The sequence below is a fragment of the Rana temporaria genome, chromosome 1, assembly GCF_905171775.1.
Source record: "Rana temporaria chromosome 1, aRanTem1.1, whole genome shotgun sequence".
NCBI lineage: Eukaryota > Metazoa > Chordata > Amphibia > Anura > Ranidae > Rana > Rana temporaria.
Genome location: NC_053489.1, coordinates 220097867 through 220115629, shown reverse-complemented (window position 1 = coordinate 220115629; position 17763 = coordinate 220097867). Strand labels below are relative to the sequence as shown.

The 17763-nt window shown below is 41.5% G+C and overlaps 1 protein-coding gene across 1 annotated transcript in view; it reads right to left on the bottom strand.

Moving 5' to 3' along the window:
• Positions 1-14546: 14546 nt before the first annotated feature.
• Positions 14547-17763, bottom strand: part of SCARF2 (scavenger receptor class F member 2) — a 321667-nt gene continuing 318450 nt past the window's right edge. Inside the window, exon 11 of the mRNA XM_040350653.1 lies at positions 14547-17678. Coding sequence (XP_040206587.1) covers positions 16426-17678 — 1253 coding nt within the window. The 3' untranslated portion in view covers positions 14547-16425. The remainder of the gene's footprint in view (positions 17679-17763) is intronic.

The window sequence follows — 17763 nt, the reverse complement described above, 5'->3', positions numbered from 1 at the left end:
TGAAAACTCCTCCTACAAGCTTTAACCAGACACTGATAGAAGTCACAAGACTGCTATATACTGCTGATGAGAAAAGGTATTTAGCAGTTTATATTTACTAAAATTATTGCACGTCCATGTTTTGTGTACTGTGGGAGACCAGATATAGTGAATGCAGGGTCCTGGGTTTAGTAACACTTTAATACTTACAACGTCTGCAACCCACACTGCCGATCTCCACCATCTTCAAGCGCTACACTGGCTTCTGCATCAAATACACTTTTCAGTGTATCAGATTCCTTGTCCCCTCTGCACTCTGTGGTTCCCTTTGGCAGCTTTTCTACATCACTACAGTAGTGACATAGATGACAGCAGACGGAACCACTGTGCGCAAGGAGCAGGCATCTGCCTCACATAGAAGCGTGACTAATGCAGAAGTGAAGATAGAGCTTGAAGATAATGGAGATCAGTGACATGAGATGGGTAAGTATTGAACCTTTTCTTTGTAGGGAGGCTTTTAAAAATAAAAGCAGCAACAGAGTCACTTTGAACATAGTTCATAATGGTTACAAGTACTTTTACAACTACAATAATACAGACAATACTGGAAACCAAAAATGACATTTATTAACAGAGCATTACGGTCAGGTTCAGGTGCAGTACCAGTCTCAATACAAATAGTAAGTAGCTAAACCTACTAGCAAAATAACATTACAAAAAGTCAACTCACACACTGTTTTAGTTGTCAGGTTATAAATAGAACTTTCCATCACCAATATTCCAATATTGGCTGTGTATACCATTCAGTTTCACTAGACAGCATTTTATTTTCTAAGGTACAAAGGGCATCAGTCAAAACCAGCTTGACCTTGCACCTTAACCCTAAATCTTGACCCACAATGTCATATTCACGAGATGACAAACATGAAATAAAACAAAATTATAAAAAAAAAAAAAAAAAAGAGAGAAATGGCAATCATGTTGCATTCTCACACATTTCCTCCTAAATTACTATACTGTAATTGCAATATATAGCCAGCTATTAATTAAAATGACATATGAAAAAAAAAAGAGAGACAAAAGTAAAACAGCCTTATGAATTGTATACATGTTTGTATGGACTATATCACAATATTAACAGATTTTTCAAATAAAAATGCACAAGGTAAGCAAGCAAGTTTTGGGGTAATGTTTCAATTATATGGAAAATTGGAAGCACAATTATAAAAGCATTTTTATACGTCTGGATTTGTTTTTCCATGTTATTGCTTGTGTGACTATAACTTAAATGTTACGGGTTCTAGAGATACAGCAATGAAAAAGTAACAATCGCTTCTATATCATAAACTTTTTTTAATATATATATAAATGTATGCAGCTCTAACACATTTGTACTTTTCCCTTTAAACATGATTTTTTTATGCAGCGTTACAATTGTAGATGTTTTTGAGTTCAGCATGATTTAGCACAAGAGTTTTGCTAGTCCAAAAAATTCCTTTATGAATATTTTTTTGCTGGACAAAATAAGAAAATTAATGTTTACTTACAGTGGTCAGTGGGAACCTGAAAGTCTCAGGCCCCGTACACACGACCGGCAGAATTCAGCCAGAAACTCGATCGGAGCTGAATTCTGCCGAGAAACCCGGCCGTGTACACTTTCGGCCGAGGAAGCCGATGAGTTCCTCGTCGAGCCAAATAGAGAACATGTTCTCTATTTCCTCTTTGTTCAATGAGAAAAGTTGGCTCGCCGAGATCCTCGGCGGCTTCACACAGAACTCGACGAGCAAAACGATGAGTTTTGCCCGTCGAGTTCCTCGGACGTGTGTACAGGGCCTCAGAGACAATGAACACAGATTTTACACTCATTCACACTAAGTGCAGTTTTGAAATCATGCAAAGTCAGCTGAGCGCGCAATTTCAACCCTGCATTTCAGTGCAAGGTCAGGGGAGATTTGAAAGACATCTGTGCGGGTTTATGCACAGTTGTCTATTGGAATTGCTCCCAAAGTCGCCAAAAGTAGTGCAGGAAGTTAAATTGCATGCCAAATGGCGCCGATGTGAACAGGGGTCTTTTGGCATTTTCTTCAGGTATACATTGGGTTGATTTACTAAAGACAAATTGACTGTTCACTTTGCTAAGTGCCGTTGCTGTAAAGCTTAGTAAATTAGGTAAGGCTTCATTTTGCAAAGAATACCTAATCACATGCAAGGAAAAAAAATGCATTTTTGCTTGCACATGATTGAAAGATGGAATTCAGCAGTTTCTGCTCATTAACTAAGCTCTGATGCAACTGCACTTTGCAAAATGCACAGTATTTTTCCCTTTAGTAAATCAACCCCATAGACTGATAATCCATAATCTAGTTTTCAGTTACAGATTGCTGACAAGCTGAAAAGGTGCTTTTTAAATATTGTATATTACATAGATGAAATTTGCCCATCAGGCTTCAAAATTAAGGCTGGGTTCACACCATTGCGAATTGGATGTGGTTTACGGCATCCAATTCCCAATAGCAGGAGATTTTGACCGGCTCTCTATGGATCAGGTTCACATATCTCCACTGTGAATTTGCACAGGAGCTCTGTGCGTCGTTTGGTCCGTTTCAGGTCCAAATTCAGCCAAACTGAGATCGGACCTAAAACGGTGAACCAAGATGCACCGGACCCCTGCTGAGAGCCGCATGCGCCGATGGTGTGGACCCAGCCTAAATCTCCTGTTTTGTGGACCTTGATTCTCCCCCTTTCTTCACAGGGCTCATGTCTACTGTTCTAAGAAGAGCAGTTTTAGGGCCTATGTAAATGGGGTTTGCTTGCATCAAACAAGCTTTCCATCCCCATAAAAATCTAAAGGAATTTAAACAGGCCAAAAAGAAGTCAATTACAGGTCAGATTCAGCTGTTGCTAAATTCTGAATGGTCTGAGTAGCATCTCAAACTGATATTAAACTGATGCCATCAGCACAAGGCCCCAAGTCGTTGACACAGACCCTTACAAATGTGTTATGCCCACATCTTTTCATGCATTTGTTTTGTTAGGTGGACCAATATATTTAACCTTTCATGCCACAAATGAATTAAAATGCTTAGGAACTAAATAGAAAACTAGGCTGAAGACATAAATTATTTACTGGTGACATTTTCAAAAAGTTAAAGATTTGGCTGAATACCAGGCTGTTAGGCAAAGTTCTAATGCTAGCATCTGAGCTTTCTGTTGAATACTATCCCCTTACATTCTTATTAGCCCATTGCTATGATGGGCTTACTTATGGCCAATAAGTGGACAAGCTTTAGTGTTCTAACTTTGTCAGATTGTCTCAACCATATCTGAAAGCTTTTGAAAGCTGTTGCAGGTGCCTACACTTTACAGCTGCAGCTGTTTTTTAGTTTTTATTCAAGAGACAGAGATAATTTTCTGAAATATTAGGGCAAGGCATGACATGACTGCCTACACATTAATAATGGATGCACTTTAGCAATAGGTTGGATTAAAATTTTAAAATAAAAATTTCAATCATTATTTTTCAAGCAGCCCCCTTAGTTCTCTATGCTACTTTTAAGCAAAGCTGCTGTCACTATAGATAAAAGGAAGATAAATTACATTGAATACATTCTTTCAGAGTACCCTCGGAGGCAGCCTGCTTTTTCCAGGATTCAGAAGAGGTACATAAACCTATTGAAGGGAAGTTGTATAAGGATGCACTTTAATTAATGATGAAAAGGCAACTTATTTTATGCAGCTGCTGTACATTCCCAAAGAATATTGATCAAAAGAAAGTACTGTAGTGTTACAGTCTAACATAAAAGCACTCCTGGGATGCTTTGTAATTGACTGTATTAAGAATGAAGTGTGGGTTAACGTGCTAGAAAGTGAATTTTGAAATGGTGAACAATTTACCGGTAGTGATAAAATGACCAGATAGATTGCAAATACTAGCATGTTGAGATTTGGCATCATGGCTACCATCTTGTAATAAGTAGTACATTGATATTCTATAAAAGAAGCTAGATAAATGACAAAAGACATCCAGTTGTCACAACACATCATTCTCTCTTCCCTTCACTTTTATAGTATAGCTGCTGCAACCAAAGCCAACAGAATATTGGCATGCATTAAAAAGGGGTTTCACTCTCGGGATAAAATGATAATTCTCCCACTCTACAAGACGCTGGTCTGGCGGCATCTTGACTATGCTGTCCAATTCTGGGCACCAGTCCTCAAGAGGGATGTACTGGAACTGGAGAGAGTCCAGAGAAGGGCAACAAAGCTAATAAAGGGACTGGATGATCTCAGTCATGGGGAAAGACTACAAGCATTGAACTTATTCTCTCTGGAGAATAGACTCTTGAGAGGGGATATGATATCGATGTACAAATACCATACTGGTGGTGACCCTAACATAGAGAAAAACTTGTCCGTGAAAGGGAATTTAAAAAGACAAGCAGCCATTTACTGAAATTGGAAGAGAAGCGGTTTAACCTTAAACTGCGTAGAGGGTTCTTTACTGTCAGAGTGGTAAGGATATGGAATTCTCTTCCACAATCACAACATACAGAGATACAGTGGGTGTTTGTGATATTGTGCTTTTAGCACGACAGCGTCGCGCTGATACTCGGCGACACGGTGCCGAGATCTCGCCGACATCTTGCACTCACTGGAATAGTGACAGCACATCCCAGCAAGCGCGTCATAGAAGCGACGGGAGATCCGACTTGGATTCCCGCCAATTCTACACGTGTGCGGCGTTTGTTATGAATCCTGAAGGGGAAGTCCCCGCCGGATTTTAAATAAAAATCCGGCATGGGTCCCCCCTCAGGAGCATACCGGGCCCTTAGGTCTGTTATGGGTTGTAAGGAGAGCCCCCCTACGCCGAAAAAACGGCGTAGGGGGTCCCCCTACAATCCATACCAGACCCGTATCCAAAGCACGCTACCCGGCCAGCCAGGAAGGGAGTGGGGGCGAGCGAGCGCCCCCCCCCTCCTGAGCCGTACCAGGCTGCATGCCCTCAACATGGGGGGGTTGGGTGCTCTGGGGCAGGGGGGCGCACTGCGGCCCCCCCACCTCAGAGCACCCTGTCCCCATGTTGATGAGGACAGGGCCCCTTCCCGACAACCCTGGCCGTTGGTTGTCGGGGTATGCGGGCGGGAGGCTTATCGGAATCTGGGAGCCCCCTTTAATAAGGGGGCCCCCAGATACCGGCCCCCCACCCTAAGTGAATGAGTATGGGGTACATCGTACCCCTACCCATTCACCTGCAAGAAAAGTGGTAAAAACACAAATAAACCACACAGTGTATTAAAATATTTTATTTTTCTGCTCCGGAGGCCGCCCCCTGTCTTCTTTATTAGCTATTTTAACAGGGGGGGCTTCTTCTTTGACGTCTTCGGGTGGGTGGGGGCCGCCGTCTGGTTCTCTTCCACCGCCGGGGGGGGTGGCTTTTAAAAAAGCCCCCACCCCCCCGGCGGGTTTCCTCCGGCGTCTTCGGCGGGGCTCTTCTTCTTCCGCTATCCCGACGGGTCTTCTCCGCTATCCGGGGGGTCTCGCCGCTCTCCGCTGTTGACTCGTCGCACCCCGGTTCTTCGTCTCGCAGTCCGGTCCCTTCTTCCGTGCTGTACGTCTTCTTCCGCGCTGTGACGTCATGTTCTTCACTTCTCTTCTTCTCCCGATGTTGACTCGCCGGTCCTCCTCGCTGAAATGACGGATGCGCGCCTTGCATCGGACCTATATAGGCCTCACAGTCCCATCATGCTCTGTACCTACCCATGTGATACCTACCACGTGGGTAGGTACAGAGCATGATGGGACTGTGAGGCCTATATAGGTCCGATGCAAGGCGCGCATCCGTCATTTCAGCGAGGAGGACCGGCAAGTCAACATCGGGAGAAGAAGAGAAGTGAAGAACATGACGTCACAGCGCGGAAGAAGACGTACAGCACGGAAGAAGGGACCGGACTGCGAGACGAAGAACCGGGGTGCGACGAGTCAACAGCGGAGAGCGGCGAGACCCCCCGGATAGCGGAGAAGACCCGTCGGGATAGCGGAAGAAGAAGAGCCCCGCCGAAGACGCCGGAGGAAACCCGCCGGGGGGGTGGGGGCTTTTTTAAAAGCCACCCCCCCCGGCGGTGGAAGAGAACCAGACGGCGGCCCCCACCCACCCGAAGACGTCAAAGAAGAAGCTCCCCCTGGTAAAAGAGCTAATAAAGAAGACAGGGGGCGGCCTCCGGAGCAGAAAAATAAAATATTTTAATACACTGTGTGGTTTATTTGTGTTTTTACCACTTTTCTTGCAGGTGAATGGGTAGGGGTACGATGTACCCCATACTCATTCACTTAGGGTGGGGGGCCGGTATCTGGGGGCCCCCTTATTAAAGGGGGCTCCCAGATTCCGATAAGCCTCCCGCCCGCATACCCCGACAACCAACGGCCAGGGTTGTCGGGAAGGGGCCCTGTCCTCATCAACATGGGGACAGGGTGCTCTGAGGTGGGGGGGCCGCAGTGTGCCCCCCTGCCCCAGAGCACCCAACCCCCCCATGTTGAGGGCATGCAGCCTGGTACGGCTCAGGAGGGGGGGGGGCGCTCGCTCGTCCCCACTCCCTTCCTGGCTGGCCGGGTAGCGTGCTTTGGATACGGGTCTGGTATGGATTGTAGGGGGACCCCCTACGCCGTTTTTTCGGCGTAGGGGGGCTCTCCTTACAACCCATAACAGACCTAAGGGCCCGGTATGCTCCTGAGGGGGGACCCATGCCGGATTTTTATTTAAAATCCGGCGGGGACTTCCCCCTCAGGATTCATAACAAATGCCGCACACGTGTAGAATTGGCGGGAATCCAAGTCGGATCTCCCGTCGCTTCTATGACGGCTCTGTCTCCATCGCGGCAAGCCAGCTCGGCGCTGGCTCCCGTGATGGGGCTCGTAGGTGGTCAATCTCGCCGAGAAAGAGAGCGAGATTGACACAAAATCGGGTTCACCTACTGTATACAAGGTAATATTGACATTCACACACCACAGGTTGAACTGGATGGATTGCTTTTTTTTCAACCTTACCAACTATGTAACTATGAAAGGCAGGTACAGAAAGTTGTAATGAAAGTGGGGACTCTGTTTATTTTTGATTCAGTTAAGGATCCTAATTATGAGCATTAAAAGCTGTGGTTTCCTGACATCTAAGGCCTCGTACACACGACAGAGATTCTCGGCAGAATTCGCCGAGAAACTCGGTCAAAACCCGGATTCTGCCGAGAATCTCTGTCGTCTGTACAGTTTTGGCTCGATGGAGCCGCCGAGGAGCTCGACGAGAAAATAGAGAACATGTTCTCTATTTTCTCGTTGGCCGCGTTGTTCTATAGGAGAAGGCGGCCCGCCGAGCTCCTCGGCGGCTTCATCCCAAAACGAGACGAGGAACTCGACGTGCCAAGCACGTCGAGTTCCTCTGTCGTGTGTACGGGGCCTAAGTGTTTTTACTGGATTCCAGGGAGCGGAGCTAATAAATTTCACCATAGATGTAATTTGTTTTACTCACACTTAAGTGGCCACTACATACACACCCACACATACAGTATATATATATATATATATATATATATATATATATATATATATATATTTATATATATACACACACACATACATTTACACAATGTCAGCAGTACTCATTAAACCTTGGTGTAAATCCTAATGAAATCACGTTGCAAAACGTGTGACTCAATTAGGCAAAGGACAAAATAATCATTACTTTTACTGTGCATGGATGCTAACTGAACATATAAGTGCTTTTTGTCTATAATTTTTAAAGTCCAATTGAACTTTCAGTTTGAGCTGCCTAAAACACTTTAGGTGCATAAAACCAAAAGGTGTCAAAAAGTCTCACAGTTTGTTTTTTAAATTAGCTACAACCTGAATAGAAAAGTCTGTCTCCTGCTAGCATGATCCAGAGTGGGAACCTTGCTCTTTGTGTGGAAGCAATGATCCCTTAATAGACTTTGATCTTTATTTTATCTATAGTGACAGCAGCTTTGCTTACAAGTGGCTTAGAGAACAAAGGGGGTTGCTTGAAGGATGTCAGTACTTGTAGTTTTGGGATCTGCGAATGAATGATGCAGCTGGTCGGGCAGGGCCCTCCACGGCCTTATTTTTTTTTTAAATTGAGACAGCGAGTGCGGAGAGAAGATCCCCGGCTCACTGTCACTACAGGCAGCAGATCGGGGAGACGCTGAAGCACTGGGAACATGTTCCACCCTAAAAACAGGTGAGACATGTAATATGTTCCCAAAGGTGAACTTGTCATTTGACTCAACATATCTTGGTATATTAACAGGTGAACAGAAGGAATACAGCTCTCTTCACAGAGGTTCATTGGAAGTTAATACTTAAAGGGCTTAAAGGTTATGACCTGTTAATTTTCAATGAATCAACCTTGTGTAGGTAATCTTGGGATTATGTTACTGTTCAGTTACTCATAATAATTCACTAATTGAGATTCATCACACTTAAAACTGGCCCAGGCTTTTCTCATGCCTGAGTATCAGTTTGGAACATACTGTTTAAGTGTGCACATAAACTTAAACTAATGTATGCAATGTAATACTCATTAATACCTGTGTCCTTGATGCATTTCCAAGTAAATTTATGTAAGACAGTCCTAGTCTGCCCAGGATTGTTAGAATCCTAACAAAGGGTAATGCATGTTGTTCCATGTCACACAGCTGATAATGTATTCCTATGTAATTTTCAGCCTACCTAATGGCCTGTACACAGAATCCGAAGGTTAAGTGATGAAAATTCTTGTACGACAGAATAAAAATTCAGGAAGTGATGTCATGTGTTGTAATGTATTTCTATTGTATTTTCGGACAACAACTGTGCTGGTTAAACGAAAACCGTATGATCTGGTATCGTCTGAGAAAAAGTTTGGTTTTTGCCCAATCGGATAATATCGGATGAACTGTCACGATTGGCTCTTGAAAAGCTCTGTACTAATGATCCGATTATCGTACGATCGCATCGAAAGCGGTATTTCCCCTCCAATTTTCAGATTGCATGTAAGGGCCATTAGGCTGACATTTTTTTAATAGATTTTCTCAAATGATCTTTGCATGTGTGGGAATCAGTAAAAAAATATATTTTATTCTGTAGCCAAAACATATACAAGGCAGTTATAGATTTAAGATTGTGAAAACAGAATTTAGAGAATGCTCCCCTGTAACAATCGTGTTAAATAATCTGTAGCTTGAACTTTTACTGGTGTAAGTAAATTATAGCAAATATCAGGGCCTACAAAAAATACTTGCTACATGTAAATCCAATAAAAATGAATGGCTACACTCTAATGCAAAATGGCAGTATTAATATTTGCATTCTGCAGTGACAGAAACAGGGACAGAAAATGCAGCAGCTCATACCAAGACCTTTGACTTGACCATCCTAGTGGTAGCCCTAACATAACAATATATCTCTTGTCTCCTTTCATTTTTTTCAGTGCTACCATTATCATAATGTTTAATGAGCTAGATAAGGCATTCATGCTGACAAAGTGATGCCTACTTTACTAAAAGAAATTAACAAGAATGAGGTCCAAGACCACATGGTCTTGGACCTCATTGGTGTCACCAGGATAAATCACCATAATGTGCTTGCATAACCAGTTGGATTCAATGTATATGGTGTGGTCATAGCTTGCTGGGTAAATTGAACATCCATATATCCCTGATTTGTCTTCTAGTCCAATAAAGTGCATTAAGATATGTGTCTCAACATTTCACCTGAAAATAAAAAACCTAAAAGGAAAAATATTGACCAGCTCACTAACAATGAAATCTGCATGCACCAAGCAAGGGTGCAAGTCAAAACAACATGTGTGCCAGGCTTCCAGAAAAATGGAAACATATGTATGTACAGTTATTTGGCATTTGAAAAACCTGTTGAGTGGCCAATCTGCACATGCACACTTTCATTCTTGACTGCCCACTGTGCGCAATGGGCAGGGTCAAATTTCATCACTAGAGCCTACAGGCAAACAACCTTTCCTGCCCTATGTAATTAACCATGGGATATTTCACTGTTTTCTTGGTCCTAACCTAGTTTATTATGTTGTGATAATGTTTAACCCTTTACACTCACCGGAGCTGGTGCTTTTAATGGGCTGTAGGTAGGTAGGCGGGATTCCCAATAGTGCCGCACTATGATTGGTTGCATAGTGCTGACATAATTGGGAGCCATGCCTAATGGCTTTCAATCATTAGTAGTTGATGGTGAGCTGATGGTGACAATACGGTCATAGCTTGGGGGGTTCTGATGGAACATGCCCCAGAACATGACAGCATTTATTGGCGTATAACACTTAATATGGGTAACAATGTTGTAAAGAGGTTGAATAACCTAATATAACAAAACTGTTCTTACAGATGATGGAAAACAAATGTGTGATAAATCATTTAAAAAAAAAAAATAACCTATTTGCTCTGCTGCCCATAGGCACATACCTAATGTGTCTAAGAGTATATTCAACCCTGGCTTTGGTTTTATTTTTACTTTACATGCACATATGGGTGCAGTTAGATAGCCCCCCCAAACTTTGAAAAAAATGTCTGTAACATGCTCTCCACCTAAATTCACCATATGTACCCTGTTGGCTGCAGACGCATGTGAGGATACGATTTTGTTGTCTGCACATTATCCATGTGTGTTCTGTTGTATGCATATAAGCTATAGTAAATCATGCCCAGAGTATAGCTGTGTATATGATAGGTAGCTTGGGACACAGAGGACTATAGCTTAGGCCTGTATATGAGATTTTATTTCAGAACCATGCACAAGTATGTCATGAAAAGTATTTTGTCCTCTGACGTTATTTATAAAGTGCAAATTTTTAAGTTGTGTAACCTTGAGTCAGAAATCAGATTCATTTTTTTTTTTTACCTTTGCTCTAAAGTACCTAAAGCTGATTGCTTGCATAACTCATCTGTAATGTCCTGTGTTATAGTCTACTAACAAAAAAGAGCTTTAATACTAACTCATGGAATGCCAGAAACCTTTTTAACTTTAAGGCCTCATACAGACGACCAGTTTTAGCAGACATGTTCGGTCGTGTGTACGGCCGACCGGACAGGTTTCCAGCAGACATTTGTCCACCCGACCGTTTTCGAGCGGACAAATGTTTCTTAGCATGCTAAGAAACATGTCCGCTGGAATCCTGTCCGTCGGACATGTTCGGTCGTCTGTACAGACTCACCGTACATGTCCGAGTGGCCGCCATCCCTCGCATGCGTCAAATCACTTTGACGCATGCGTGGAAGCATTGAACTTCCAGGGCCGCGCACGTCGTCGCTTCATCGTCGCGGCGACGACGCGGCCTCGTCACCGCGTTTTGTGTACGCGCGGATTTCTGTATGATGGTGTGTACAACCATCATATAGACTGTCCGGTCATCTGTACGAGGCCTAAGAGAACCTGTGTGGTGTGGATATAAACACTGACAGCTGCCATTTAAGACATAAAGGTGAATGCTGTAGGGCTGTTCATTACTGATCTGGAAGAAGTACTGGGCATAGGAAACTGTTCAGACTTCAGACCCTGGCTGCATGTTTGCTTGTAACGGGGCATATGCAATGTTTGCTTTGCATTTGCTTGTAATGGGTCATATAATGTGTGATATCCTGTATTATATTCTACTAACAAAAAAGGACTCTAATAATCAGGGAATATCAAAAACCTTTTGGAGATATAAACAATGGAACTTGCTTTTATTTCAAGGGGAATGCTCCAGGGCTGTCATTACTGATCTAGAAGAAGTACTGAGCACAGTGAACTTTTTAGACCTCACTGTCTGCATGCTTGATTCAGGTCATGTTGTATCAAGTGCAAACTATATCTTATAAAGCAAGCCAGCAACAGTAGCACTTATACAGTTCACATTGAAAGTTTTTTTTTTTTTTTAGTTTAACAAATTTAAGAGCAACCTGTACTGAAAGAAACATATAGACGACTTCTTTAGCTGACCTCATTTTAAAATTGGTTGGCTGTATCCGACTCCAATAGTTTAAAACCTGGCACACATCAGTCGTTTTATCGAAAAGTTCAGGAGGAGCTGATGTACTAACTATACGATGTTAGTACATTGATCTCCCTTGTTGTGCTATTGTGTTCTTACAGGGGGACACCCCCCCAATCATTGCCTGAGGGCACCAACTGGGTGCCGGTCGGCAGAATTTTTTTGGTCAGGCCTCTTCTGTGCGGCCGTCTTCTGTCGGACTGGCTGCCTTACACACCGGCGGAATTTCGCCTGATTTCTATGCCACCAGATATTCGACCTGTGTGTATGACCTAAAGCACGCAGGTAACTGTAGAACACTGAAACAAAACCAGTTGGAGAAAGCTTCTGATCTGTATACTTGTTCCAAGTCAAAGGCTGAAGTGAAGTTATATTAGTTGAGAGCTGGACCCTAGTTCAAGTTGATATTCCAATGTATTATTTGTGTTTCTATTGATCAGAGGCAGCTCTCTGCAATTTGATGGACTCAAATAACAACAGCTGCAAGTGTAGTAGTGAGAAGAAAGCATAACAAATTTGGTTAACAGTCCAATTAGATTTGATTCATTGCAACAGTATAAAGAGATAGCCAACATATTTAGACATTTTCATTAATCCCCTTTCAGCTCTGATAAAGGAGAACTGTTGAAGCCCATCAAAATGTGTTAGCTATCTCTTTATATTAAAATAATGAATACAATTTTAATAGATGGCCAACTGCATTTTTGCCATTCTTTTTTTCTCTACTTCACCTAAAGCTGAACTCCCACTTTTGATATACTTTACATAGTTTGTTTGGGCCAGCTTTGTCCCTCGCTAACGCGTGAGGCCGCTGGATGTGCTGTATACACTGTATGTAGCTGAGGCTTCATATAGCATACCACACTGTGTTCTGAGTCGGAGACGTGACTTCCTGTCTCATACCCAGAACACACTAGAGTCTATCTGATCGGCTCTCAGCCATTTAGGGAAAGCAATGTATTCTAGCAATGAATACAAAGCTTCCTCTGATTGGATGAGTTAGAGGTTGTAACATCATCAGCCCACCTCTCTGACACAGCCAATCAGATAGTGCCCCTCAGATAGACTCTACTGTGTTTTCCTGGGTATGAAATAGGAAGTCTCGCTCCAACTCGGAACACAGTGTGGTATGCTATATTAGCCTCAGCTACATAAAGTTTATACTGCACATCCAGCGGCCTCACATTATTAAGGAACATAGTTTGTTTGTGCCAAGCTGGCCCAAACAAACAAACTATGTAAAGTATATCAAAAGCTGGAGTTCAGCTTTAACAAAGTCCATGGTTTCAAACACTAAACCCATTAAATTGATAGGCAGATGAGGCAACTTGTATTTTTAGAGCAAGCAGCATTTTTAGAGTTCCTGACAGATATATATTTTTTTCATAATTTGGAGGGGTTCGTTTTTTCAGCCATAAGTGATCCTATGGGCAATTGTATCTCAGCTTGCTGTCCTGGTGATAGTGGTTACTGGGACAGGTAGAGAGGGGAATGTTCTCCAGGGATGATATAGACAACAACATATTTATCGGAAGGGGAGTTAACATCTTTATCAGGTTTAATTTTTTTTTTTATGTCAATGTTTTCCTCTCCTTTGACAGTGATCGATTAAACAGGAATTGGAGGAAACAGGACATGGAGTTTCCCTTTAATTCATCCTTTTCATACCAGTGGAGCTGAAAGTAGTTCCTACATGTTATGAGCACATTACAATACACACCTGGATGGCAAGAGTAAATCTTCATGCCAATGTTAGTTATGGGACAGAATCATTACAAATATAGGTATGCTAGTAGTTCCTATCAGAAAACATGGCAACCTTATATTGCAATTATATTTTAAATGAAATTCTAAGCAACAATACCTTAAGCAAGCAGCAGTCTTACAGCCTGTAGAGAATGACAAGCTCATAAAGTGGAGTCATGGTCGTCCTGGGAACACTTATTAAATACAGGTAAGGTACTAAAGTCCTGTTTTTGGTGGGATACTTTGAACTGTACTCTATTATGAGGATTCCACAGACCAGGCAATATGTGGTATAGCTGACTGGCTGACAGAGTTGGTGAGTGGTCTTTATTGTGGAGATGAACTCTACAGAAACGTATTATTTGTCAATCTTTGATGGTTGCCTGAATTTCAACTTTTTACCAGTAACTATAAATGAACATTAGATTAGGGAAGTGCTAACAAAATAATACCTCTTCATTATAAGCACCATTTATGATGATAAATTAATAGTTAGACTTTGTTATTAATTGTTGAAATATATAGTCATATTCATTGGTGCTTGGAATATGCTGGAACTTAACAAAAATGTCAAAAAGGTCCACAGACAGTAGCAGCTGTGGTAATTGTGGATGCAGAAAGTGCTAGTGTGTAAATTATGGTAACCTGATAGTCATATGAGGGGGCAACTACAAATAACATTCATTTATTGTTATTAGGGTAAAGCTTGACTGGTACATCAAGGGCTGTACATTTCAGATATTTACAGCCTTCAAATAACTTTCCTGTTTAAAAAAAAAAAAAAAACTGCTACCACATGATTTTTACAGCCTTTGGTGGGTGTTACAACACCCTTGTGCACCTTAAGTTGCCCGGGGGAAGGGATTATGTGTGGTTTGCCTACCCCCTCTAGCCATTCAAAAGTCTCCTCCAATGTTCTTATTCAGGAAGTGTCTCAGGTACTGAGTAAATTAATAATGGACCCCTTTATCATCAATCTGTTAACATTTGGAGAATTAACTGACTACATACATGCTTCATCTACACAAAGATTCTGAAAACATATTGTACAACTTCTTGTGAAGCAGTGTCTAACAAAGGCACTGTGGAAATGTTTTGTGAACTGTATCTAAGTGTAATGGCCACTCAAAAGTGTGAAGTATATCACATAAAACATTTAAAAAATACAGCAGCACACATATGGTACATTTTGGAGAATTACATTAGATTTTGCCCTAACAAAATGTGATACAAATATCTTACGTTTGCCTTAATCAATTTCACTAGCTACCAAAGAAAAATATATATACAATAGGGCAGGCTGCAGCTTTTTGGAAAGGCAAACTAGCATACTAGCTTTAGAAAAGTGTCAGGTGAGGTGAAGAACATAATGAAATGGGCAAAAAAGCCCCTATTTTAAAAAATTCCCTACACATGACTCTGGAGTTTGTGTTCCCTTCACTAAAGGGATATTCATATGAGTATGGCATTCAACAAACATTTGCGGTAGGTGAATCACTGTAATTTAAAATGCATGCACCAGAAAGATTCACCTGCAGTGAATGTTTGTTGAATGCCACATTCTTTTTAAATATGCTGTACCTCACTTCTTACTGGTAAATCAGGCCTGCTAAATGGTAATTTTGCACATCACTTATAAAAACTGATTAATAAAGTTGAAAGGGCAGGCTCAATTCACAAAGCTTTAACAACAAGTTTTTCTAATTGAGCCATTTGACTATCATTTTAAAATATCATTGGACTAAAAGTAAGTACACTTACCTAGTTGTGTTAGCTTTGTAAATTCAGCCTAACCCCTAATATTGTAACAAGAGGAGATGTGTTTGCTTCTCTGTGGTAATACTAATGTGGGAACTGAAATTAATAAAATAAGGGTAAAGGAAAGGGCTAGCTTATCCATAAATAGATCAGATTCATAAAATAGTTTTATATTAAATTAAGCACTGCTTATGCACTATATAAGACAGATAAAACAAATATCAGTGGCGAATGTGAAATTATGTGATATAGATCAGAATAACCCAATAGGATATTTAACTTGACAGTCAGCTCTTTATGTTTCTGAGTGTAAAACATTATTTCAGGGTTTATCATTTTGGATACAAAAATAGGTATTTTTAAATAATTTAGATACCTGGCCTTCTTCATTGAATGAAGTATTGTAAAGCAGCTTGCAAAAAGTAAGGCTTGGCAGTAGGCTATCATGCAAAAAAATGTAGATAGTTAATTATCGGTCAGCTTTACATGACAAACCAAAGCTATGAAATCCTCATAGTCTAGTATCATTTATACCACATTATCCAAATGTGTCGCTCAAAAGACTTTACTAAAAAAAGTTCTCATATGACCTTCTTTCGGCTGTGCATGGTCCAGTTTCCATGAAGATACAAAGGCACTAAAATCCACATATGAAGGCAATTATTATTGAATTGTGGACAGATTTTGTTTCGTTGAACATGTTTCAGGCCAATGAAGTGTCTTCTTTGTCTTTAACAAGTTTTACACTGTAACAAAAATATTTATTTCCAAATGCACTTGTCTTCTCGCCTTAAAGACTGATATTTCTTTGGCTCAAATATGGCTACACAAAAATATGTCCATGAGTTGCAGAACTAATGCCCCTTTTGGAGAGAAAACAATGTGCTAATAAGTCAACATTATTTTACTGACTGTGGTGGCATTATTGCCATTTTCGGTTGTACTTTTCCATCAGTGTCCAAGGAGGCGTCTTTGCTTTTCTTCCTAGGAGGCTTCTTTATAGGTGTCTTTTTGACTGCTGGTTCTGCTGGTTCTTGCTTTGTGCCTGCAGCTTGCTCTTGACTGCTGTTAGAGTTTTGTTTTTCAACTGGATTTCCTGTGGTTGGAACTGTCTCTGCAACTGGGCTGATCATTTTTTGCAGGTTGGTGGATGTGGGCAAAATGGCTTTACTTGATTTCTGATTAATGGCTGCTGCAGACCGCTTAGCTTTTTGGGGAGGTGTTGGTTTCTCCTTTTGTGTTTTTAGTGGACCAATTCCATTTTGGTTAGGGCTGGTCTCTGCTTTATTAAGACTTTGAGTTTTTTCCTTTAGCTGGGCAGCCAGTAACGAAGCTGCCTCTGATGACAAATGAGGATGGAAGACCTCAGCCCGAGACTTGCTGTGATCTGGACTTTTTGGGGCTTCTTTAGCATCCCCACTCTTTTTATCGAGGTGTAGATTTCCTATCCTCTTTAAGGCATTTTGAACTGTTCCATTAATATTTTCTATGTGGTCATGAGTTTTGTTCCTGTGTTTTGATTTTGATGGAGATTGTGCTTCTTCAGAAGGTTTGCTTTCTGCACTGCCAGCATCCCTTTTCTTGTCCTTATTTCTCATAATAACTTTTTCTTCATGTTTTCCTTGACTAGCAGGACTTGTATCACTAGGGGTCCTCTTCCTATGCTGTTCTTTTTCTTTAACACATGCATTTTGTTCTGATTGATCAGAATTAGCTGCTGGCTTTTCTGAACTCTTATTAAATGTTGGTAAAGTATTAGATTGATTTGCATTAAATTTGCCATGAATCCATGATACCTTAGGCTTTGTAGATGGATCAGGTGGAGGAGGTTTTGTTCTTTCAGGTGATGGAGGCTTTGCTCCTATTGTAGCACTTCTGATATCCATGGATGGGTCATCTTCATCCTTTGACTGTTTAGACAGCCTTGCAACCTTTGCATACAATGCTCCACCTGTAGAGCCAGAACCACAAGATGATCTTTCGCTATCAGATGACTTTAGCAGTGGGGTTTCGCTGTGATCTACCTGGGATGATTTCGGAGATCCAGAGTCTTTCAGATAGGTATATTCACCAGCTTCCTCTTCATTGACTGGTGGGGCTACCTTTTCCAAGGCTCTGGTGTTGCCCTTGTCCTTACATTCTGTCACTGATTCTAAAACACACAAGGACAACATCAACAACATGTAAATGGGCTGCTCAGAACAATATGGAACAAACAGGAAGAAGAAAATTTTAGT